Source organism: Balaenoptera ricei, chromosome 6, assembly GCF_028023285.1.
Source record: "Balaenoptera ricei isolate mBalRic1 chromosome 6, mBalRic1.hap2, whole genome shotgun sequence".
NCBI lineage: Eukaryota > Metazoa > Chordata > Mammalia > Artiodactyla > Balaenopteridae > Balaenoptera > Balaenoptera ricei.
Genome location: NC_082644.1, coordinates 122,249,983 through 122,272,999, shown reverse-complemented (window position 1 = coordinate 122,272,999; position 23,017 = coordinate 122,249,983). Strand labels below are relative to the sequence as shown.

General features: G+C 63.5%; 1 protein-coding gene across 3 annotated transcripts; it reads right to left on the bottom strand.

Moving 5' to 3' along the window:
* Positions 1-900: 900 nt before the first annotated feature.
* Positions 901-21,802, bottom strand: TRAF2 (TNF receptor associated factor 2). Of its 3 annotated transcripts, none has more exons than XM_059926081.1 (11): positions 21,743-21,802; positions 14,557-14,773; positions 14,018-14,096; positions 13,756-13,854; positions 9,090-9,251; positions 8,296-8,370; positions 6,650-6,724; positions 4,846-5,187; positions 4,162-4,339; positions 3,471-3,619; positions 901-2,819 (listed from the first exon to the last, which is right to left on the bottom strand). In XM_059926081.1, exons 2-11 carry the CDS (start codon positions 14,742-14,744, stop codon positions 2,601-2,603), a joined length of 1,566 nt encoding a protein of 521 aa, XP_059782064.1. In that variant the 5' UTR covers positions 14,745-14,773; positions 21,743-21,802; the 3' UTR covers positions 901-2,600. The 3 variants fall into 3 exon arrangements, with proteins under 3 accessions (XP_059782064.1, XP_059782065.1, XP_059782066.1); XM_059926082.1 differs by having other exon boundaries at positions 21,747-21,782; XM_059926083.1 differs by lacking the exon at positions 21,743-21,802 and adding an exon at positions 20,447-20,790.
* Between the last annotated feature and the right edge of the window lie 1,215 nt (positions 21,803-23,017).

The window sequence follows — 23,017 nt, the reverse complement described above, 5'->3', positions numbered from 1 at the left end:
CCTCCTCTGGAGCTCAGTTTCCCCCCGGAACCCTGGTTTCCTGGCAGAAGTGACCCCACAGCAGCTCACACTCCTCGAGGGCAGGGCCGGCGCCTGCAGTCCTGACTGCAGACGTCCACTCCTCGCTCCATCGCAGGGCGGGCACCTGTCCCGAGCGCCTCTGGCAAGTCCCCCAGATGGAGACCCCTCCCGCTGCAGTCTCCGAGCCCACGCCCTTCCAGCGCTGCCTGCTCCGGACCCTGGGCACCTCGGGGCAGCCACTCCCGTGCCCACGTCCCACCTTCCCAGCGGGCTCAAGTCTTCCTTCTGCTGTCACCTTCTTCCCGCTCTTTGTCCTCGTGGGTGAAGAGTACCTTTCTACGCCTCTCGTTTTACTGTTCTGTTTCATTTTAAGGGTAAGGAAACAAACTCACTAATCTACTTGGTTTAACCTGAACTGACCTGATGGAAACACATACACAAACACCACGTATAGACAAACTTCAAACGTAAAAACCCAGTATGTTAAAAACAAAACTTTAGAACTATCAGAAGAGGGCTTCCCTGGTGGCACAGTGGTTAAGAACTGCCTGCCAATGCAGGGGACACGGGTTCGAGCTCTGGTCCGGGAAGATCCCACGTGCCGCGGAGCAACTAAGCCCGTGCGCCACAACTACTGAGCCAGCGCTCTAGAGCCCGTGAGCCACAACTACTGAGCCCGTGTGCCACAACTACTGAAGCCCGTGCGCCTAGAGCCCGTGCTCCTCAACAAGAGGAACCACCACAATGAGAAGCCCGCGCACTGCAACGAAGAGTAGCCCCGCTCGCCGCAACTGGAGAAAGCCCACGCGCAATGAAGACCCAACGCAGCCAAAAATAAATAAATAAATTTATTAATTAAAAAAAAAAACCCATCAGAAGAAAACAGTATTTGTCAGCCCGGTGGGGGCGGGGGGCTGGGACTTCTTGACTAAGTGGCCAGCGGCACTGTCCATGACCCAAGTGTGTCCAAGCGCTCCATTTCTGTACACACCTGCACACACAGCCCGCACGTGCTCCAGGGCCAGGTTCCGGGAATATTGGGAGCTCTCTCCGACCAGGAGGAAAACAGGACCAACACCCCAGTAGGCAGGCAGGCGGGCGGCAGGCAGGGACCCTGGAGGAGCAACAAGCCTGCACGCACAAGCAGCAAGGGCTGGACGGGATGGGACGGGCAGCAGCGGGGATGCTGTGTCCAGGTCAGGAGGGCAGCGCGGGGAGGCACGTGCCCGAGGGAACGGGGAGGAGGGATACCGTCTGTGTCTGCGCCCGGCCCACCGCGCGGTGGTCAGCACACCAGGCAGGCATTCCCTGGGGGAGGGGAAGAGGGGTCCGCAGGGGACTCGGTACACGAGCCTTACTTGTGGGCGACCACACACAGAGACAAAAATTAAAACTGAAAAGGATCCAAATCCATGAGGCCGGTGCCTTGGCCAGTGAAGGTGGTGGTGAGAGGGAAAGGAAGCAGAAGGACTTCAACTTTTCTGCAATGTTTCTTTTTAATTAAAATACGTAGTTCAAAACGTGTACATCTGTTAAGTCTGGACACACGGAGCTTATTATTCTCTGTGCCTTTCAATTCTTTAACTTCTCAAAATAGAGAAGTAAGTGACGATGTTGTCACAGGTTCTCTGGAAGGACCCCGGCTCTTGAGCACCCAGTCCTGGTCACTAGCGCACCTGGGTGTGGCCAGCCGCCGGCCAGGACGCCGTGCCCATCCTGCAGCCCCCAGGCTGAGGCCCTGACCGGGTCCAGCCGAGGTGCAAGCCTGTGCTCAGGCTGCCCGGGCTCTGCCGCTGCTGAGGAAACACCTGGAGGCCGGGCAAGTCCTGGTCCTGGGGAGACACCACCTGTCAGGTCCCAAACTCAGCCGAAGCCATCGGCCACTCTTCCAGGCCCGGGGGCCCTGCACGGAGGGGCGGGGCAGGCCCAGAATCGGGGGCACGCACGTGGCCCTGCTCTCCAGGGCAGCCCCTGGGGAGGCCTGAGGGACGAGGAGCTGCCCAGCTAGTAACATTGCAGAAGAGAGAATGGCTGGCTTCACCGAGGCCCGCACGAGCCAGCCTGCAGTGTCAGGGAGCCCACGGAACCGCTCAAGGAGCTGGCGACACATGGGGCGTGGAGGCCAGCAGGCCCCGGCCAGAGTCACTGATGGCCAGGACGAGAGCCAGATGGACACCACTCACCGCAGAGATTCAAGGGTTTAACAGCGACTTCTCCACACCCAACAGGGAAGCCAACGTGTCTTGCGGGAGCTGGGCGGGGGGGGGGGGGCGCTGGACATGCGCCCTGAACGCACTGCAGGGCAGGGGACACGGGACGCCCTCCCCACCTGCCGGCCTGGTCAGACCAGCCCAGCAGGGCTCTCCCTGGGGCGGCAGCTGGGCCTGAGACCGTCCCTCCTCTCCAGCAGCTCCTCACTGTGGCCCCGGCCGCCCCGCTGCAGGCTGAGGGCTCCACACCTGCACGGCCCACAGCCCACGCCGATGGCCTTGGGCTGAACCCCTTCTCGGGAGGCGGCCCCTGCCTGTGAGCTCGCAGGTGCCCGCCCAGCGCGGTGGCCCCGCTCCCGTGAGCAGCAGCTAGAGCCCTGTCAGGTCCACTATGGCCTTGATGAAGATGGCGTCGTCACGCACGTAGGAATTCTTGGCCTCCATCTTGGAGACGGGGCAGAAGAGCGGGCAGCCGCTCGCGATGTTCATGTCGCTGACCGGCCTCTGGAAAGAGGACGAGGTCACGTCAGGCCTGAACGCGTCAATCACGTGCTCCCGGTTGTTCTGGTCCAGCAACATCAGGGTCACCTGGGAGGAGAGCGCCCAGGGGACAGCACGTGAGTCACAGCCTGCCCAGCCGCCAGGAGCCCGGTCTGCAGTCAAGTGCCGGGAGCACGGCCGCCACGGGTCAGCCCGGTCTGTCCATCTGTGCCCATCCTGGCGTTTTCTGTCCACTGACACCAGGATCCGAGGCTGAAGCCCAGCACCCCGCGCCATGTCCATTTGTGCTTTTTTCTGACAACACTTGTCTAAGGGACGTTTTCTCACCAAAGAGCTCACGCAGCTGTCCCCACCCCCAGGAACAGCACCCCTCAGGGAGAAGCACGAGTCGGCCCTGCGCTCAGTGACGCCACCTCCTCCACGAGGGCCACGGGGCTGCCCAGCGTCATCATGGCGGCTGTCCTGACTAGTGCCCGGGTCTCCAATTCCTCCCCCGCGTGGGCTCTGGCTTCCCAAGGGTTGGGCCATGCCCTCCGATCACGGCCCCCTGGCGGCCCTCCTTCCTTGCGACAAACTCTCTGAAGCAGCACCACCACTAACTGCTGGTCCCGAGTGGCTGACCAGGGGCATGGCCCAGGAGACAATGGACACTGGCCGAGCACTGAGGCGTGGTGACGCCGACACCTGTCACCCAGGGGCTCCCGCGCGCCAGCACAGCCGGGGCAGGGCCTCGCGCACCTTCTGGTTGAAGGGCCAGCGCAGGAGGGCGTCGTGGGGGCCCTTCATCAGAACGAAGAAGAGGGACAGGTGCGTCCCGCGCCCGGTGCCATCTCCGTTCAGGTAGGCGCGCAGACACATCTTGTAGCCGTACCTGCTGGTGTAGAAGGCTGTGGGGAGGTGCTGGTGAGCGCCCAGGGCTCAGCCCACGCGGCCACCTCCCCAGGAAACACACACACGCCACTCAGGGTGGAGGGCACAGGAGGGAACGTGCTCCTCCAGGCACGCGGTCAGCTGCTCGTGCAAACAGACTTCTCTTGAAAATGGAAGCACTCGTCAGACACGGCACTTTTAAGAGACCCTAAATGCGACCCTGCACTGGCCCTGCTACCCACCGGGAAGGAACCTCAGGGGCTGGACTGAGGCTCGAGCACCAGGCAGGGGCTCTGGGCAGAGGGGCTGCGGCTGGACGAGCCTCATGTCCAACGGGGAGCAGAGGGGCGACCGCGGACGTGGTGGGGCTGCCGCTTAAGGAACGAGACGTGACCCTGACACGAGGCTGGTGACTGCGGGGTGACGAGCCGGCTCGCCGGGCAGGCTCCGCCGGGGGACCCTGCGGCTCCCGGCCGCAGCAGGGGGCGGACCCCAGCCCGGGGATGTGGGGGCCCAGGGTGGCAGCAGCTCAGGGGGAGGGCAAGTTCCAGAAGAGCACCTGGGGAGAAGATGGCGGGCGTGCGGCCGGCCACGGCTTCCTGGCGCTTCCTGGCGAAGTCCGGGATCTTCCAGATGAACACCCCATCGAAGGTGGACGCCTCCATCTCGTGGACCTTCTGTTCCAGGTCGGCCATGGCCAGGTCCTTCAGGCCGATGCTCCTCTCCAGCTGCTGCACCTGGGGGCATGGGGCCCGTCAGGACGCGCCCCTGGGGCGCCGGGCCAGAGGAGCCTGGGGCTCACCCGCCTCCACAGAGACCAGCTTCCGTCTGGCAGGAACGCGCTATGAAACGACCCCCACGCCTGTCTCCCCCCGTTTCCAGGAGGACGGCCCCCGTGCCCAGTGCCTCAGCCTTGCTGGGTCAGCTGCTCTCGGATGGGCTCCATGCCCACGAGACCCCCGACCCCAGGAGGAAACGCGCTCGTGGGACCCGCACGAAGCACCAGGCACGTTCCCCACGGCTACCTCTGCCCCCCAATCGGAGAAGAGGCTCCACCCTCGGCCTCTCTGAGCCTCGCGTCGGACCCTGCGGGGAAGGGGCTCAGAGAGGAGCTCTGTTCAGGCACAGCGCGGAGAGCCGAGTGCCCGCTGGAAATGCAGGCGCTGCCCTCAAACTCCTGGCTCTGCAGCCCCCTGAGCCCCTGGCACCCGCCCGACGAGGCCTGGGCACCCCGGGCACGAACCTTATTACTCAGGGCTTCGATCCTGTCTTGGTCCAGCCGGTGCTGCCGGCCGCACGCCTCGGCAGTCATGGCCACCCGCTCCACCTCCCGGTTCAGCACGCAGACGATGTTCTCGAAGGTGGCCGTCTTCCGCTCCAGGGCCTCGCACCGCTGCAGCAGCTCCGCCGCCGTGGCGGGCGCTGCCCCCGGGCCCGGCGTGCTGGCCCCCCAGCCCCGCTCACCCTGGCCGAGGAGGGGGCGGCCGTCGCCTGCGGGGGGCCCGGCCTGCAGGACGCCCAGCAGCAGGGCCAGGTGCTCCCGGAGCTGCTGCGCCTCGTGCTCCTGCCGCCTCTCGCCCTCCACCTGCCGAGGCACGACGCCCGCGCTCAGCCCCAGCGGGGCCCCGCGGCCGCACACCTCGATGGAGCACCGGCGCCCGGCGCGCGGCGGCGACACGAGGGTGACCTGCCCTCTCGCTCACCTGCCAGCGCCGCGTCTGCCGCTGTCTGCACTCAACCACGTCTGCGCATCACAGACCGCCCTACGTGACTCACCCGTGACTCAGGTGACGGGAGAAACACCGCAAAAGAAGCGGCCGCGGCTGGGCGGGGGGAGGGGGATAAAACGCATCTTCAATAGTCCCTACAGATCTGGCTTTGCAGCCACATCCCTTCCAAAGCTCCACAATGAGTTTGGAGGATCAGACAGCCTCAAAAAGCCTAAAATGGAAAGAAAGGGATGAACCTCCGCGTGAGGTCCAGTGCCTGGAGCACCCTGGGATGGCCGGGCACCTGAGGCTTCCAGAAGCTGGGCCGAGGCCAGCTGGATCCACAGGGTCAATAGGACACTCGTCCTCAGTGGGACGTGAAGACGCCGTGGCAGCGTGTGCCCTAGGCCCTTCCTCTGGCCTCTAACGGCCCCCACGCCAGGGATCCCCGGGCCTGAGCGGGAAATGACCAGCAGCACCGCGTTGCCCAGAAGCAGGATGTCACACACAAACCAAGCGAACGGAAGAGGCGCTGCCCTTGTTCACCCTCGTTAGAAAAAACAAAGCAGGACACGGAGACCAAGTGTCGTCCAGTCACCAAGTGACAACACCGCCAGGACTGCTGCCACCGGAAGTGCTGCGGGGGTGTCGCTGAGAGCAGAGGGTTGGGGTGCCCGTATCTGTGGAGCCAGCCTCCGCTTGCAGGGCCTGCACACGCCCAGCCCTCGGGGGCACAGAACAGGTGGGAAAGGAGGGCGAGGGCCACGTGAGCAGGGAGCTGCCCAGGCCCGAGGGAGCCGCACAGAAGCTGGCAGGTGCGGCGGGCAGACAGGAGGTGGGTCAGGGCCCGGGGAAAGTCAGCGTGCTGGAGGACAGCCAGGCCAGTGACCAGGGTGCGATCGCGCAGGAGGGCCACGCAGGCCACAGAGGTGAGACGGGGAGGCAGAGAGGCTCCAGGACCCCTCTGCAGGCAGAATGGAGGCTCTTCTGGGAGACTGGACGTGGTGGGAGAGACAGGAGGCGGGTCCAGAACGACCACTGGGCTTTTGGCCAGAAGAGCCGGGTGGAGCAAGGTGAGCCTTTTGGGTGAGGTGAGAGGACGGGCAGAGGGGGCATCGCTAGAGCGCGGGGGGCTGCGACACGCTGGGGGTTCCCAGCACCTGGGCGGTCAAGGCCGGGCACCAGGGTTCACCTGGGGGACGAGTGGACAGAGCCGGGACACCTGAGGGCCGGATTGGAGGTGGAGTGGAGACAGTGTCCGCAGGGCGCGGTCACGTCCGCCGGCCTCTGCTTGGGAACCAGGAGCTCCCGGCGGTCCCGCCGCAGACCTGGACTCACCATCTCGGGGCAGCCGACAGCGTGGAACCTGCAGGGGACTCGGCATCTGCCACATGTCCTCACGTGGTCCTGAAACTGACGGGCCTGACATCAGACACCGGTCCTCCTCTGCTCCAGCCACGTCTGCACCGACTGGGTCAGTCTCATCAAAGGACCCTCGCACCTGCCCCACTGGCCTCTGCACGCTCGGGCCGGACAAAACCCAACAACCTGCTCCCAAAGCTGCAGTGCACCCTCGCGCACACACGCAAACGCGTGCACGTGTGTGCTTGAGGCGCGTGGGCCGTCTGGAATCGCCCGCAGAGCCCGTCCCGTGCGTGGGCCTCTGCGTCCCAGAGAGCAGCCCTGCCCACCTCCTCCCTCACAGGCCGGTCTGAGGCCCTGGGGCCTGGGGGCCGACAGCCTGGGTTCCAAACCGAGCCAAGAGTGAGGAGCACCAGCCTGACCAGGGATCAGGGCCCCAGCGCTGACCCGGCGTGGCACTGGCCCACGGCCACACTCCGAGCAGAGCAGAACCCAAGACCCAGAGGGTGGCCAGCTGAGCCGGGCAGCGCCTGGGCCGAGGGGGACGCAGCCAGGCCGACCTTGCCAGACGTGGGGGGAGGGGCAGGGGCCGCCACTGGCCGCCACCTGCCAGGGACCCAAAACGTGAGAAATCAGACTTACACCTGCAGGAAGCAGAGAATTTCCTCTGTACCTGGGAGCGGAAAACAATCCCAACTCTGGATCAAAATCCAGAAACAATGAGAAAAACCTTGAAAAGTCCCTCTCAAAACAAAAACAAACCAAAAATACCATTAACTAAAATAAAAGGACAAATAACTGCAACTTACAGCTCTGATACACAAAGAGCTCCAAAAACAGAGAAAAAAAAGGACAAATGCCCTGCCAAGAAACGCACGGGAGTCACAAATGCTCCCCAGGAAGAGAAACGCAGGTGAAATTCAGGCAAAAAGCTCTCGGTCACGCTCACAACTTGAGAAATGCCACCTAAGCTAGCCTGGATGCTGTCTTCACCCATCGTGTGGGCGAGGCCTGCGCGACCAGGACAGCTCGGGAGGGATCCGAGCCCCACCAGCTTCCGGAATCACTCTCTTCCCAGCTCTTGCCCTGGAGCACTATAACCGCTGGACAAATCCACGAGATGCGTCATCTCCAAAGAGCAACCTCAGAAGCTCAAACAGAGACAAAGGGGCCTCATCGAACAAACTGCAGCTGCCTCCCCGGGGACCAAGCGCAGGCTTCCCACAGGCATGTGAGCGTGCGCCCTCCCTCCCAGAGCATGGAGGCTGCCTGGCCGCCCCGAGTCAGCTCCCAGCACAGCCAGGGCGGGCCTGGGGGCCTGCCTGTGGAACCATCGCCACAGCAGAAGCACAGACGAGCCACCGCCCCGTCCTCAGGGACACAGACCTCCCGCAGCGAGAAGAGCCATCAACACACACGTCAGGTAAACAGTCCAACTGCCCAGATCCCCGCTCCCTGGGGCCAAGTGGCTCAGATGATGCAAGGCTGCGCAGCGGGAGGGCGGTGGCAGGAAGAGGAGCCCGCGACCCCACCCTGGGAACCCCGCCCCCCAGAGCCGAGGTGCAGCCTGTCCTTTGAGCACCAAGCTGGTCAGCGCTCAGGGGCGCCAGGGGAGTGCTTACTTTCTCACGTGTGATCTTCTTCTTGCCGCAGCCCTCGCAGGTCAAAGGGAACTTGGGGCAGACCTGGTGGTGCGCCTGGAAGAGACGTGGCAGCCGTCAGAGCTGGGGCCAGGCCAGCATCGCTCCTGAGCCCCGAGGTTGAGACGGTGTGCGACACGGAGGTCTGCAGATTCAGGGCCTGCCCTCGACCAGCAGCTGCGGGGGTAACACCAGGAGCAGGAGCACCCCAGCGCCCTGAGTACTGCCACCCGGGTGCCAGGCTGGCGGACTTCCTGGTGGCGGGGGAGCCAAGCGGCCAGAACACCTCCGAGACCCCTGACGAGGAACGCGTGGGCGCCCGAAGTCTCGGGCCCTGGGCTGCCTCTAGAGCTGGGCTTCCCGGGGGGGGAAAAACACCGTAGGGACCCGACCAGCCAAATGCAGACTGACGGCCCAGCAGAGAGAAAAAGACGCCCACAGGGAAAGGCGGAAGGTGAAGAGACCTGCAGACAGCAGGGGGCGTCTGCGTCCCGACCCAGCAGATCCACGTGACCCACACGGACAGACTCCGGAAACGTGGGCACCGAGCTCGCTTGTGACCTCAGGAACCCTGAGAAGCTCCAGCCGTGATGTAACCCACGGGAAGGTGGCCCGCCCTTCACAAACACGCGACAACTTTCAGATAAAGCCACACGGTGTTCGGGGCCTGTTCAGCGTGAACCCAGGGAGGCTGCTGGCCGAGCGAGGGGGACGTGGCCGCACGCTGCCGTCCCCCCGTGTGAGCTCAGCCCCGACCCCGCCGGGCGTGCCCTCACCTTCATGTCAGCCAGGCAGCAGGGCGCCCTGCAGTGCCGGCAGCTGAGGCTTCTCTCCGGGCACTCGTGCTCCAGGTGGTGCCCCTTCTCACCCAGGCGCACCGGGCCTTTACACGCCGGGCACTCGGTCAGCATGAACGGGCAGTGTCCTTCGTGGCAGCTCTGGCAACGAAGGGAGTGAGGCGTCGGCGGAGCGCCCGTGGGGTTCTGGGCCACTGCCCCACCGGCCGCAGCCCGGGCTGGGTTCGTTCTCGGCGCTGGGCCACGGGGGCCACCGCGTTCGCTCCACTACCCCTGCTCCAGCGCAGAGATCAGGACCCAGATCCAGCCGGCGGCACCCCACCCTCGGGACACAGAGGGGACAGTGAGAGGGGCTGCGGGAACAGGTTCTAAGTGGACGGAGGGCAGAGAAGTGACGCCGTGGGGACCAGAGCGAGAAGCACACGGAAACGCAGGTGCCCACTCGTCCCGACGCCCAGGCTGAGAGCCCCCGTCCCCGCCCTCCTGGAGCTGAGGACACGCAGGGTGATGTGGCCAGGGAGGCAGGGTCCCAGCCTGGGCCTCCGAAGGGTCAGGCGGGGCCCGGTAAAGCCAGCAGCGCGGGGAGGGACGCGGAGGGAGGAGGGCAGGCGAGCTGCAGCTGCCGCTTCACTGCGCAGAGCGGGGGCCCGACCCGGACAGGCGTGGCCCTGAGCAGCGCAGCACTGGGGCGGCCGCGGCAGCGGGCTGAGCGGAGGTGGCGGTGGCTGAAGAGGTGAGAAAGGGTGGGACCTGGAAACGGGGCCGCGAGCCTAGGGGACAGACAGAAGCTGTGCGCAGCTCTCAGGAAACGCCGGCCAGGAAGGGGCACAGACGGCGGGCCGGTAAGCAGAGAACGGGAGATGGTGGTTTGTTTGCTGTTGTTTTTTAAAAACTGTGATCAAATACGCATCACACAAAATCGACTCCTGGTAAGTACGCAGCCTGGGCACCGAGCACATCCACGCCGTGGGGTCAGCACCTCCACCAAGATTCAGGCTGGGCGCCTGACAAGCTGGGGCAGCTCAGCCGCAGTGACCTTGAGGAAGGAGGTGCCTCACGTGGGCTCTGTCTCCACGTGGCCCACAGTCCGAGGCCGAGCGAACAGGCCGGCCGAGTCTCCACCCCATGTGGCAGGCTCGGCTGCCGGGGCCAAAGCTCACCATTCGGGGAGTGAGAAGTGGTGCCAGGTGAACCCCAGAGACACGGCACGCGTGGCACTCTCCCAGCAGCCGGGGCGCGGAGACTTCAGACGTGGTGCCCGTGGCACTCCCGCCTCCTCACAGGACCCTGGGCTCCACGTCTCCCGCAGGGACACACATCAGATGGAACTCGGCCTTCTCAGCAAGCCTCCCCGGTGACCCCACTCAACCCGACGGAGCTCCGTGGACGCTGCTGCAGAGGCCCGGCCCCAGGACACAGACCGGCCGTGCGGGTGGGCAGGACGCCACTAGGTACAGGAAGCAGAGCAGAGGGGACACCTTCCCCGAGGGCTCCCGCTCCAGCGACAGCTCCTCAAAGGCTCCACGGCGGCCACACCCGGGAGGAACTTCCCTCGACCGCAAGGGCACCCCCAGCTTCCCCAGACAGGGCCCTGGTCTGGCCACACTGAGCACAGCACAAACCATCACACCGAGCCACAGGGGAGCCTCGGAAACAACCACACTCGTGAAACAAAAACGACAGCACCCAGAGGGCACTTGGATCTGATCAAAGCAAAAGAAAATGCTCAAGGGTGAGCCCCGGGGCCACCGGACAACTGGAGAGGGTCATGCGCGGCCAGCGCTGACCACCCGGCCCCACACCGCTCGCCACTCAGCAGGCGCCCCCGGGATTCAGTGCCCCCGAAGCCCGTACCTGGAGCAGGGGCACCAGCACCCTCACAGGCTGGGACAGGCTCCGTCGGCTCCCACTCCCACCAGATGGCTCAGAGAAATCAGTATTCATTCAACCAGAGTTCCAGCTAAACACTCAGGCATTTCAGCTTTGGATTCCCTGACACGCGAGCACATCCGACTCTGCTCACCTTTCAGCTGCAAAATGTCCCCGTAACCTGGTCCTCCCTCAGGGCCGCCCGGACCCCTCCTCTGAAGCCCGAGGCCCCTTCTCCCTGCTGTCGCTTCCACGCAGCCCCTGCTTCTCGCTCCCGGAGGAGCGGGTCCCCACGCAGCCCCTGCTTCTCGCTCCCGGAAGAGCGGGTCCCCGCGCAGCCCCCGCTTCTCGCTCCCAGGTCCCCACGCAGCCCCTGCTTCTCGCTCCTGGAAGAGCGGGTCCCCGCGCAGCCCCCGCTTCTCGCTCCCAGGTCCCCACGCAGCCCCGCTTCTCGCTCCCAGGTCCCCACGCAGCCCCTGCTTCTCGCTCCCGGAAGAGTGGGTCCCCGCGCAGCCCCCGCTTCTCGCTCCCAGGTCCCCACGCAGCCCCGCTTCTCGCTCCCAGGTCCCCGCGCAGCTCCCGCTTCTCGCTCCCGGAAGAGCGGGTCCCCGCGCAGCCCCTGCTTCTCGCTCCCGGAAGAGCGGTCCCCGCGCAGCCCCCGCTTCTCGCTTCCAGGTCCCCAGGGCTTGTGTGCTTGGCAGCCACTCCACAAACACCTTCTAACTGAACCGGAGTCTTAATTCACTGAGTTTTTAGAAAATACTAGACATCATTGCAAAGGAAAAACTTATTCAAAGGCTGACCAGGATTTTCCCCATCTTTCCACACTCTCAGGAGCTCAGCCGCGGTCTCAGCATTTCCCAGCACCCCCCCAATTTTGAGCAGCCCAAAGGGCAAACGTTTTGGCTCCAGGCTGGGAGCGGGGCCACCGCTGCAGCAAGGTGGCCGCCCGCCCCCCGAGGTGGGGTCTCACCCCAGCTAGAGACAGGTTTACCCTACGTCAAAGGCTGCGCCGAGAGACCCAGAGCAGTGCCCGTCTCCCACGTGACCAACCCCCAGGGACTTTCCTGAGCTCCCCGGGTGCAGCCAGGGACTTTCCAGCCCGCATGCCTGCAGGGCCGGCGCAGGGCCCACGGGCTGGCTGCGGTCCCAGGCCCTCGGCCAGGGGCCTGCGAAGCCGCCACCTGCACCGGCGGCCTGGAGGCGGCAGAAACCCCAGAGGACTCGGGAGCTGGGGCTAGTCCGCCTGTCCCCAGGGCTCTTTGGTCCCTTCAAAAGGTGACACAGAGTACCCACTGCACTCCCTGCTGGGGCTCCCCCCCCCCCCCAGGAGAGACCCTGCCCCGAGGCCGGCTCTCTGGACAGTGCTGGGCAACAACAGCTCAGGCCCGTCTGCCAAGCAGGGCCCGGTGGCAGCACCCCCTGCCTGCGCCCCCGCCCCACGGTGGCCCCTGGGCGTCGGGGGCCTCTGTCCACGGACTGCAGTCCGGCTCCCCGGAAGGGCACAGAGAGGCCTCCGCTTCCAGGCCAGGCGCCCGTCGGAGGAAAGCCCAGCTTCCGTCCACCCGACCACCAGCTCCTCCCCGGACACAGCCAAGCTGCTCCTCTGGCAAAACGCAACCGAGAGCCTGAAGCCCACGAAGTCGAGTCGGTCAAGAGGACCAGAGGACGCCGCCACGCAGCGCCCGGGACGGGAGCAGGAGGGAGGAGCCCACCAGGAACCCAGGACCCCAGTTCCAGGGCTGACGGGCTCTCCCCCGTGTCGTGACTCAGTCGCAGCCTGGCGCCCACCCCGTGGCAGGGAGGCTGCTCCGCGGCCTGGGCAGCCCTGGGCGTAGGCGAGCCGGGTCCCCCGCAAACAGCCCCTCCAGCCTCACCAGCCGGGGCCGTGTGGGACAGCACCAAGGCCTCCCCACCTTGAGGACCCAGCCCGTTACTCTGCACCACTGCACACGACCTCCCGGCCCGGGCAGCCTCCACTCCACCTCCTGTCTCACAGGGCTGGTCCCGCAGGTTCTGTCCTCCTGTGCTGGGCTCATCTCACTCAGACCCCAAAGCTGATTGAGAGTGGCCTCAGCATGATGTCCCCAAGGTCCGTCCCCGCTGTAGGCTGGGGCGGGGTTCCCTTCCTTTCATGACTGGACACTATTCCACGGCACGACCAGCCCCCATCTTGTGTGTCCCGCCCTCTGCCGGGGACACTTGGCTGCTGGGAACGCTCGTGCGCAGGTACCTTGGAGACGTAAGTTTTTAAGGGCGTTTGATCACCAGGAAGAGCGTCTGGCCGGGCTCACAGCCGCAGGTTCGGCTGCCGGAGGCCCAGCACACAGGGACCCCGACAGGCCAGCCTCGCGCGGCAGAGACAGGCCGGCAAGATATGCACCCAGCCACTGCCCTTGTCACTGGCCAGATGCCTTCCTGTGACCCCAGAATGGACGTGCAGGCTATTCCTGCGTCTTCCAGAGTCAGCACTATCCAAAGTGAGGAAAGACAACAAAGTCCCGTCCGCGAGAAAGCTAATTTCCTGCCTGCGCGGCACTCTCAGGGCCGGACCAGGGTCCCTGCGCACACCGCTGCTCACCGCCACCGCACTGCGGCCGCAGGACCGCGTCCACGGACACACCAGGAAACAGCCCAGACAGGGTGGGCACCCCACCCCGGGCCACACGCCGGGCTCCCCGGCTCCAGAGTCTAGGTGGGCACGCCCGGAGCAGCAGCTGCACCCCTCCCGCGGGAGTCAGGCCGGCTTGAAGCTGCTCTGCGGGAGGGGCAGTACCTCGTACTCCTTCAGGGTCCCCTTCCAGGTGCAGCCCTCGCTGGAACAGACGGCCGGCAGGCTCTCCACCTCCCTGCGGGCAGCATTGTCCGGGAAAGCCTGGGGAGAGGGCGTCCCTCGGGTAAGCCCCCTCCCAGCCGCCCACCCGCCTGGCGCCCCACACCACAAGCCTCGGGGGAGGCTCGGGACCGGGGCGCCTCTCCCGCAGCCGTTCCCAGGTTCCCTCTCCCCTCGACACCGTCAGCGTGGACGGCTCACTCACCGAGCTGCTCTCCAGGATAGAGACGCCTTCCTCGTAAATGCCCTCGTTCACGCAGGCGGCACAGTTCTGGGGCCCGGAGCTGGTGGGGAGAGGGGGAGGCCGCACTGTGAAACCCGCCGCGGAGGGTGGGAGGCCCGCGGCCTCACCAACACAGGCCCACGCCACGGCTCGTGCTCCGGAGCTTCCGTCGGCCACCGGGGCAGCCAGCGGACACGGCACACCGTGCGAGACACTCGGAGCCCAGCCCCAAACCCCGGCCCGCCTGAACGCGGCCCACGCAGACAGATGCCAGGACCAAGGGCCGCTGTCCTCCTGCTGACGGGCCAGAGGCCCCACCTCCCGACCCCGCAGGGACTCGGGCGCCCAGCACAAAGGGAGCGGGAGCCTCCAGGCAATCTTAAACGGTCCAGTTCCCACCAGAGACAAGGAGAAGCAGGGAAAACAGACTCTAAGGAGATGCTTGACTTCAGCCCACACCAAAGCAGCCCTGGGCCACGCGGGCATCCGCATCCGCTCCTGGCTGCTCCCGGTGCCCCTACCTCAGGATGCTGCTCAGGCAGAAGGAACAGTAGCGGTGGCCACACTGAGCCTGGAAGGGCCTGCGCAGGACGTTCCTGCAGGCCGAGCACAGGTACTTGTCCTCTAGCTTGGTCCCCAGGAGGGTCTTGGAGAAGCCAGGCTGCAGCAGGTCCAGAGAGCCGGGAGGGGTCGCGCTGGCCGCAGCCATGAGCACCGCAGCCCCACCAAGGCCAAGCCCTAAGGGAGAGCACAGCGTGTCACGGCGGGTCCGGGGACATGCAAGGCCTGGGCCATTGGACCTCTGAGAGGGAGGACGTCAGCGCTCCGGGGGGCCCTGCGCAGGCGGGGCTATGGCTGAGACAGCGGGCACCCGCACACCCGCCGCAGCCCTGGGCCCAGCGGGCTGTCCTTGTGGCCACCCGGCCGGGGCCTCTGCTCCCAGGCCAGCTGGCCGGGCTCCCATCTGACCGTGATCGCGGACCCCAATCCTTGCGCCTGGCCATCTCCCCAAGGCTCCAGGTGTGAATGTGTCCTTAGAACACAGGACAGCCTGGCAGGCGACGCCCCCGGGCAGGCCCAGGAGACGGCCGTACCAACCCTCAGCCCCAAGATGGGGGTGCGGCCTGTGTGCAGCTGCTGCTCTGCTCCCGTCCCCACAGCCAGGGTCCCCCTCACTTCAGAGCTGCCCTCTGCCGTCCACCAGGCCTTGGTAAGGCCGCCAAGGCAAGGTAACCGGGATGGGCGAGCGGGGGGAGGGTCCCCCACAGCGCTCAGAGACCTGCTCATCGTCCACTACCCCGGCAGGCTGCCCCAGTCCTTTGTGCAAACCCCCAAAGAGCTCCCCCTGCCCCCGCACGCCCCCAGCACACACCCCGTCTGCTCTGGGGTCTGGGCATGGTCAAGTCAGGATGCTATGAAACTCTGCCCCTTTCCGGTGGGTGGGTGGGGGGGTGTGTCTGCTTGGGCAGCGACCGTGCACAGGAGGCCACGTGCACTGTCCTATGCTGGCCTGACACCAAGGGGACAGCACAGACGGTGTCGTCCCCTAGCAGCTGGGCAAAGCCACTCTCAGTCAGCTGTGGGGTCTGTAACACAGGAGGCCTTACTCGGAGGGCCTTCCGCAGCTCCCAGGACGTTTCACAACCGACATTCTTGCCTCCAGCCACCAACAGAAGGGACGCTGTGCCCAGGCACCTCAGGAGGGCACAGCTCTGCCTTTCTCGTGCTCTCCTCACATTGGCAGGCCTGGCCCCTGGAGGGTCCATCTGTCCATTCGACAGCTGGGGGATCTCATTCCTTCAAGCCCTCACAACACAGATGTGCAAGCATGAGAGGTGCCTTTATTAGTAAAAGCTTTTGGTGGACGATGTGAACAAAAAGTCCCCAGAGCTCACAGATACGCCCCCAGTGTGGGCCAGGGCAGCTCAAGGTCAGGCTGTGGCGGCCACACACATGTGCACGTCTGGAACACAGGCCCGTGAAGGTGCACTCCCTCCCGCGTGACAGGGATCACGTTCCTAGCTTCCCTCTTTTTCTGGTCATGCTAATAAATTGATTTCGTAACCTTGATGGTTTAAAATATCATGGCTCCAAACTACATGAGAAAGAGGAGTTTTTATTTTTGAATATAACTAGAAAAAAAAAACCCATCTTCTTTAGGTCGAAACTCTGTATTCATTATAAGGTGTTAAATGAAATGTGGGAATTCCCTGGCGGTCCAGTCATTAGGGCTCCGCACCTTCACTGCCGAGGGCGCGGGTTCAATCCCTGGTTGGGGAAACTAAGATCCCGGGAGCCGCAGCGCGGCCATAAATAAATAAATAGACAAACAAAATAAACAAGATTAAACGCAAAGGCCTCTATGACTGCAGCCATGTTTTACACAGGCAGGGCCAGAAAGCAAAATAAAAAATGAAGCTCGTGCAAGGCGCGAGGATGAGGGTGACGCTTTTCTTGTTGCCAATCTCAAAAACAGTCTCCAGGGGACCTGTCAGGAGAGACTTTCTTCTTTTGCGATGACTTTCCGCCCGAATGTGGCCGGCCTGGGGGAAACACTTTTTGGCCGACTGACCACACCTTCTGTGGCAGATTGAGCCCATTTTATTAATCCATGGACCTTTACTCCTGTTGGACATAAAAGAACCACAAACGGTCTCTTTTCTGAGCAGTAAAGAGGAAAAAGGCCCCAACACACAGTGGGCCTCGTCTTCCCCGCTCAGCGGTCACGGCTACCTGGCGCGGCAGGAGGGCCGGCAGCTACGCGGTCAGAGGGCGCCCCCGCCACGCCCTAGGAGGTCTCAGTGCTTCAGGCCTTAAATGTCTTATTCAAGTCACAGTCATACACTTGAACCCTCGAGAACTGTAATGGAAAACGTCATACAGACTCTAAAGCGCCGTGCCCACACTCAGCGCCGTGCCCACACTCAGCGCCGTGCCCACACTCAGCGCTGCCGTGCCACCTGCCCAAACATTAGAAGAAAACTCCGAGTCTCTGGCCCTTTCGGACCCTCCTGGCGCCGCACACTCCACCCACCTGCAGTCACACGGGGCTGGGGGCTGGGCGACCGGCAGCCTTTGTACTTAGGGGTCAGATGTTACAAGCCTCCAATATGGAACCAAAACCCCCTACTGGTCCTTCCAAGCTTCCAGTTTATTTTCCAAATCCTGACTTTCAGGCGACGTGGTAAAAAACAAGAACTACATCCATTCACACGACTCACCTGGGAGTGTGAACAAGTATTCCCACACGGCCCGGCCCTGGTCTCACACTTAATTCACTCCCCAAACATGCTCCAGACGTGAACGCACTAACTTCATACAACAAACTTGAATTTTGTTGAAACGGCATTTCTACTAGATACAAAACATTATTTACAGGATAATTCCAGTTACATGAAGTTCGAGGACAGGCGAAACTAACCTACGACGATAGAAGTTAGAACAGCAGTTACCCTTGGGGCTGGGAACTGGGATACAACAGACGCTGGGTCTTCATCCCGGTTCTTGGCACAAAGCACCCAGAACCCCTGGGGCTTCCTGAGCCATGGGGACAGAGGAGCACCTTTGTTTACTCAGAAGCCCCTTCACCACCACCCCCATCTCCGCGGCAGCGACACTGGCCATTGACTTAATCACCAGTGATTCAATCAATCCTGCCTTCAGAATGGAGCCCCGGTGAAAACCCTAAACGACCGACCGGGTTTGGAGAGCTTCTGGGTTGAACATGTGGAGGTGCTGGGAAGGGGGGACTGGAGAGGGCGTGGAGGCTCCGCGTCCCTCCCTGTACCTGGCCCTGTGCGTCTCTCCCAGCGGGCTGTTACGCATGTTTCTCTGAGCCCTTCTAGCAAATTACTGACCCCAAGGAGGGGGTCATGGGGACCCTCAATTTACAGTCGGTCAGTGAGAAGTATGGGAGGCCCCGCTTCCCCACTGGCATCTGAAGTGGGGTGGGGGCAGCCTTGAGCGACCAAACCCTTAACACAAGGGGTGTGTGCTAACACCAGGCGGCCACCCCGTCGGCATCTATCTAGAAAGGCAGAACTGCTTGGTGTGGGGAAACCCACACATTTGGAGTCAGAAACCCTGTGAGAAGCGAAACACAGAAGCCTTCCGTGCGGGAGAGTCAGTGTTGCCTGAGGGACGTGAGGGCTTCTGGAAGGCGACGAATGACTGTATACGTGGACACAGGTGCATCTGGCTGTACATTTAGGGCTTGTGCATTTTACTGTATGTATACCCCATTTTAAAAAGAAAAAGACGGAGTTTCTATTCCCGGAGAGTCGAAAAAAAGATGGTGAAATCCCTAATTATGGTACACCCATGCACGTTTATCCAGAATAACCCTGCTTCATAATATTAACAATGGCAGAATAACCTCAAAAACCGGTTTTAACACAAAAGAAGCCCCCCCCAGGTGGGGTTGCAGCTCCCTCTTGCCTCCCCACCCCCAGGAGAGTGGGGGGCATCTGGCACCCCACCGCTGTTCTGCCATTTCGTGTGCTGCAGGCCCCCTTCCCAAGCCCAGGTCCCGCCTGGGTACAGAGCAGGAGGACCCAGGGAAAGAGCCGAGACCCCGACGGAGCCGGAGGCCGCTGGGCAGCTGGGCTCCTCCGTCCTCAGCCCGGTGTGGGGGGGTCAGGGACTAATTCTCAGAAGGGACGTTGCTGCCCAAACCAACATCACATCAGGTGACGGAGCACTCGGCTGCTGGGGGCCACCTGTTGCCATCAGACACACGGGTTCAACCCAGGAGCTTCCCTCTGGGATGCCCCAACGCAAGGACCAAACTCCCCCAAATCCACGCTCCACTGACAGCTGCCCCTGCTGCGTGCCACGCTGGGCCCCCCAGGTCCAAGCCTCCTGAAGCAACTCTCAGGGACCTGTGACCGCACACAGCGTGCGAGTGCAGACCCCAGGACCTCAGGTCCACGTGAACGTTATCGTTGACACTACTTTCATCTTCGTTCAAGCTCAACGTGATGCCAAGTGGTCTGGTACCAACTCAGCGCCCAACAACCGTTTACACTAAAGCACACAGCAAACGCTGCGCCGTCCCTTCCCGCCCGCGCCCACTCGCAGCTACTCGGGCCATCAACACACCCAGATTCTTATGAAAATCTGGGGCCATCAACAGGGAGACGCTGATCAATGACGACGCAGCGATTCTGCCCCTTTGAGGCCTCAGCCCCGCCTCACGCCCACCTCAAACGGGCCAGGAAATCCACTGGCTCTACCTGCTACAAACATCCAGGACCTGACCACACTGCTACCACTGGGCCCGGCCACCGTCCACTGTGACCTGACTCACCGCAGCAGCCTCCCGAGGCCCTTAAATACGAGCTGGGGATTTGGGCTCCTCCCTCAGACCCCCAGGCTTCCAGGGCCTCTGCTGCTCGGCTTCCTGAACAACCCTCGCCTCCCCGCACCGTTCCTCGGCCCGGCAGCATCGCGGGCCTGGAGGCAGGGAGGAGGGACCCGGGCCCATGGGGGGGTGCGGGGGTGCCCTCCCTGCTCCCAAGGCTCCCGCCGGCCACTGGCTCCTATACCCCTGTGTCTGACCCTTCCTCCGTGCCGCACCACTGGCCCCGCCGGGCGCCACCCCGCCACAAAGCAGGGCACCCCAATCCTGGAGCCCGCACTGTAGTCACCTCCACTACTCACCTCCTACCCCCGCCGCTGCTGTGTACTCGCCTCCCTAAATCACAGCCAGTCCCCAGGAACACCTGCCCCAAACGCCATCTCCACCGCCTGCTCGTCCTGCAGGGAACGCGGTGGCCACTCTGGTCCTGCCCGGAGCCAGGGGACAGCTTCCGCGGAGCCTGCCCCCCTCACCCCCCGAGGCTCAGCCGCACTGTGGAACGGGGACACGTCCTTCCTCTGCTAACACAGCCCAGGCCTTGAGGGAGCGGTCCTCACCCATCTCCGCGAAGGAGCAGGCCCAGGACGCAGGGGGGGCAGGGCATCAAGCCCAGGTGGGGACTCAGGAACAGACGGAAGGCGTGCGCCCCGTTCTCGGCATGACCTGTGGAACCTGTGGGTCATTTTTTCTGGGTTTTCTTCTCTGGACCTTCCTCCCCTTGCCCATGTGTGCGCTGCCCTGCGGTGGAAACCCACCTGCTGGACCGTGCCCGGTCCGCGCTGGTGTGCTGGCCATGCGGGCGGGCGGGCTGGCATCTCCCACTGCCAGAGGGGGGCCCACACCTGGCTCAGAACTAAGTCAGAAGGCCTTTTCTTCCCGGAGAAAACGTTTTCTCCAGCACCAAGTGATGGCTGTAAATTCTGCGCTCTAGTCCGCAGTTTACGACCACTGTTGAAACAACCCGTTTCTTCAGGTCCCCAGAGGAAGGACATGCGTGTTTGTCTCCCCAGAGTGAGCGAGCCAGTGATGTACACACGTGACCTTCACTCTACCTGTCGCTCCGCGTGGATGTTTCCAGGCTCCTGCTGTGCATCACGCGGGGAGCTGGGGAGACTGGGCAGCGCCACTACCGATGCAGTCAGCAGGCCAGGGCCACAGGGCACGATGCCACCTCAGGTGGCAGAGGTCTGGGACGCAGGAGGGACACCGGAAGGGCCCACGGCGCGGCCTGGGTGTGTCAGGAGGTGCGCTCAGGGCTGTCCCAGGCCAAAGGACCAGAGAGCACAGAGGCCCAACTCACGGCTCCGGCCTCTGGGAGCTGCAGCCTCACGGGGGCTGGGCTGTGTCCCCAGGCGTGGGGCTGAGGTTGGGGACCGGCCAGGCTGGGGCCTGGAATCAGAGAGAGCGGCCGCTTGAGTGTGTGAAGATGCTACTGCTGAAAGCACTGAAAGCTTCTGCTCCTCAGAAAAGGCTTTCAAAAAAGCACTGCTTATGATTTTGTTTGTTTGAAATTCAAGCAACAGTGAGTTTTGCGGTCCGTAAATTACACTGCAATAAAGCTGTTAAAAAAAACTCAAACAACAATTCTGGGCTGCTTGGAACCTCCACCTAAAGCCAGTAACTGAGTTGCTAGCCGGGGACATGTGGCCCCTGAGTCACGCAGGGCCCGGCGTCAGGCCTGGCACGCCCCCTGCTCTGCTAGATTCAAGGCCGGGCGGAGCGGCTGCTGTCACAGGCGCAGCTGTCCCCAGCTCTCCCCCGTCCCCACCGTCCGGTCCACGAGGAGCCCGCTCTGCCTCCAGGGAGCGTCTGGCCCCGCACACACAGCAGTTTTGTGAGTCCCCACGCCAGGCTCCGTCCGCCCCGGCAGCTCCCTAGACCCCTGCATCCTCCCCATCCACCTCGGGGCTCGGTGTCACCGTCAGACAAGGCCCAAGCTCAGGGGGGTCGGGGGCACGGGGAGAGGGCCCGGGGCAGCAAGCGACAAGCGGCGACCCCCGAGGTCCAGGCCGCCCGCGGAGCCCGTCCGGACCCCGAGTGGGGCAGGAAGCCCCTCGGGGGCAAGAAGGGGTGGGGCGCCGCGGGCCGCAGCCGAGGCTCGGGGGCGGCTCGGGGGGCGTGGACCCCGCGCGGACCCGGGCCGGCCGCCGTGGACGCCCCGCCGTTCGCGAACTTTCCTGTGAGGGGCCCGCTCCGACTTTCAGTTTCCGGCTCCGAGAAATCCCCTCAGACCCGCGCGCGGCGGCGGCCGTGCCCCACGCCGGGCCTTCTGGCGCCGCGCGCCCCGCCGCCCCCGCCCCTTGACCTCGACCCCGACCCCCGACCCCAACCCCCGCGGCGCCACTCACCAACCTCCGCCGCGCGCCCGGAACTGCCTGCCCGCCTGCCGCCGCCGCCGCCGCCGCCGCCGCCGCCGCCGCCGCCGCCGCCGCCGCCGCCGCCGCCGCCGCCCCGCCCACGAGCCCGCCTGATGGACTGATGTGGGGACCTACCAGGAGCGCGCAGGAGCCACACAGGGCGCCGATTGGTCAGCTTTCTCCCCCGCCCCCTGCCTCGGGCCCTCCCTCCTGACGGACTGACACAAAAGCCTACCAAGTGCCCGCAGAGAGCCACAGCGGGCACCGATTGGCCAGCTTTCTCCCCCGCCCCTCCCGCCTCGGGCCCTCACTCCTGACTGACTGACACAACAGCCTACCAGAAGCGCGCAGGGAGCCGCAGCGGGCGTCGATTGGGCGGAGCTGACGCGGCTAGGGTACTTAAGTCGCCCGCGGACTCTTTCCAGGTAGAGTCTGTCTGCGCTGCCGCGGCTCTCTCCTACGAGGGTGTGTTACACGCTTCCCGCAGAGGGTTAGCTCTAGGCGCAGGACACCACGGCGATACCCAGCGCAGGGCTGGACCCCAGTGTGGGTTACATTTATGAGAAAAAGTACAAACAGACGCCGCTCACCTAAAGGGTAGGAAGGCTTGCGAGGTCTCCTTTCGGAGTAGTGACATGTTCTAGATCTAGGTAGTGGCGACGGTTGCCCGACATTACAAAGTACAAATGACACTGAATTGTAAGCGTATTTTAGGTTTAAACGGTGAATTTTATCTTATGTGAATTTCACCACCAAACGAAACAATACGCACAGCCTATGGCACATGGACACACACGAGTGGAAATATTTAGAAAGGAAGCGGTGGTCTTGACCAGAAAAAAGGGGCAGCACACTGCCGCTAAGTGTGTGACCTGAGGACAAGACGTTTCTCATCTGCTAAAGGAGAGTGGGGACAATTTGGATTCTCTCCTGTGGAATACGGCTTTCTAAATACCTGAGAACAGCGTCTCATCTGATTCCAGCACCCGGAAATGGGGACGACTCTCTCCATTTTGCAGAAGAGGAAAGATTACGAGAGGCAAGATTCCTTACCCAGGTCACACAGCACAGTGGGCGCCCCCGCTCCAGGGGGAGCGTCTGAAGCCACGCAAACTGTTCAAGGACAGAGTAAACGACATAGGCAGGCTGTGAAGCCACATGATGTAAACGGTCCACGCTGTGTCCAGAAGTACTCGCATCACACTGCATAAATCATTACTTGGTTTGGAGTAGGAATTCCCCGATCCCAAATGCCACATCCCCGGG

Excerpts from the sequence above, each read along its gene's own strand:
- TRAF2 (XM_059926081.1), bottom strand. The coding sequence starts at position 14,744 with ATGGCTGCGGCCAGCGCGACCCCTCCCGGCTCTCTGGACCTGCTGCAG. Across the intron at positions 6,725-8,295 it reads AGAAGATCACACGTGAGAAA|TTTCAGGACCACGTGAGGAC; the intron begins GTAAGCACTCCC and ends CAGGCCCGTCAG. Across the intron at positions 4,340-4,845 it reads TCGAAGCCCTGAGTAATAAG|GTGCAGCAGCTGGAGAGGAG; the intron begins GTTCGTGCCCGG and ends CCATGCCCCCAG.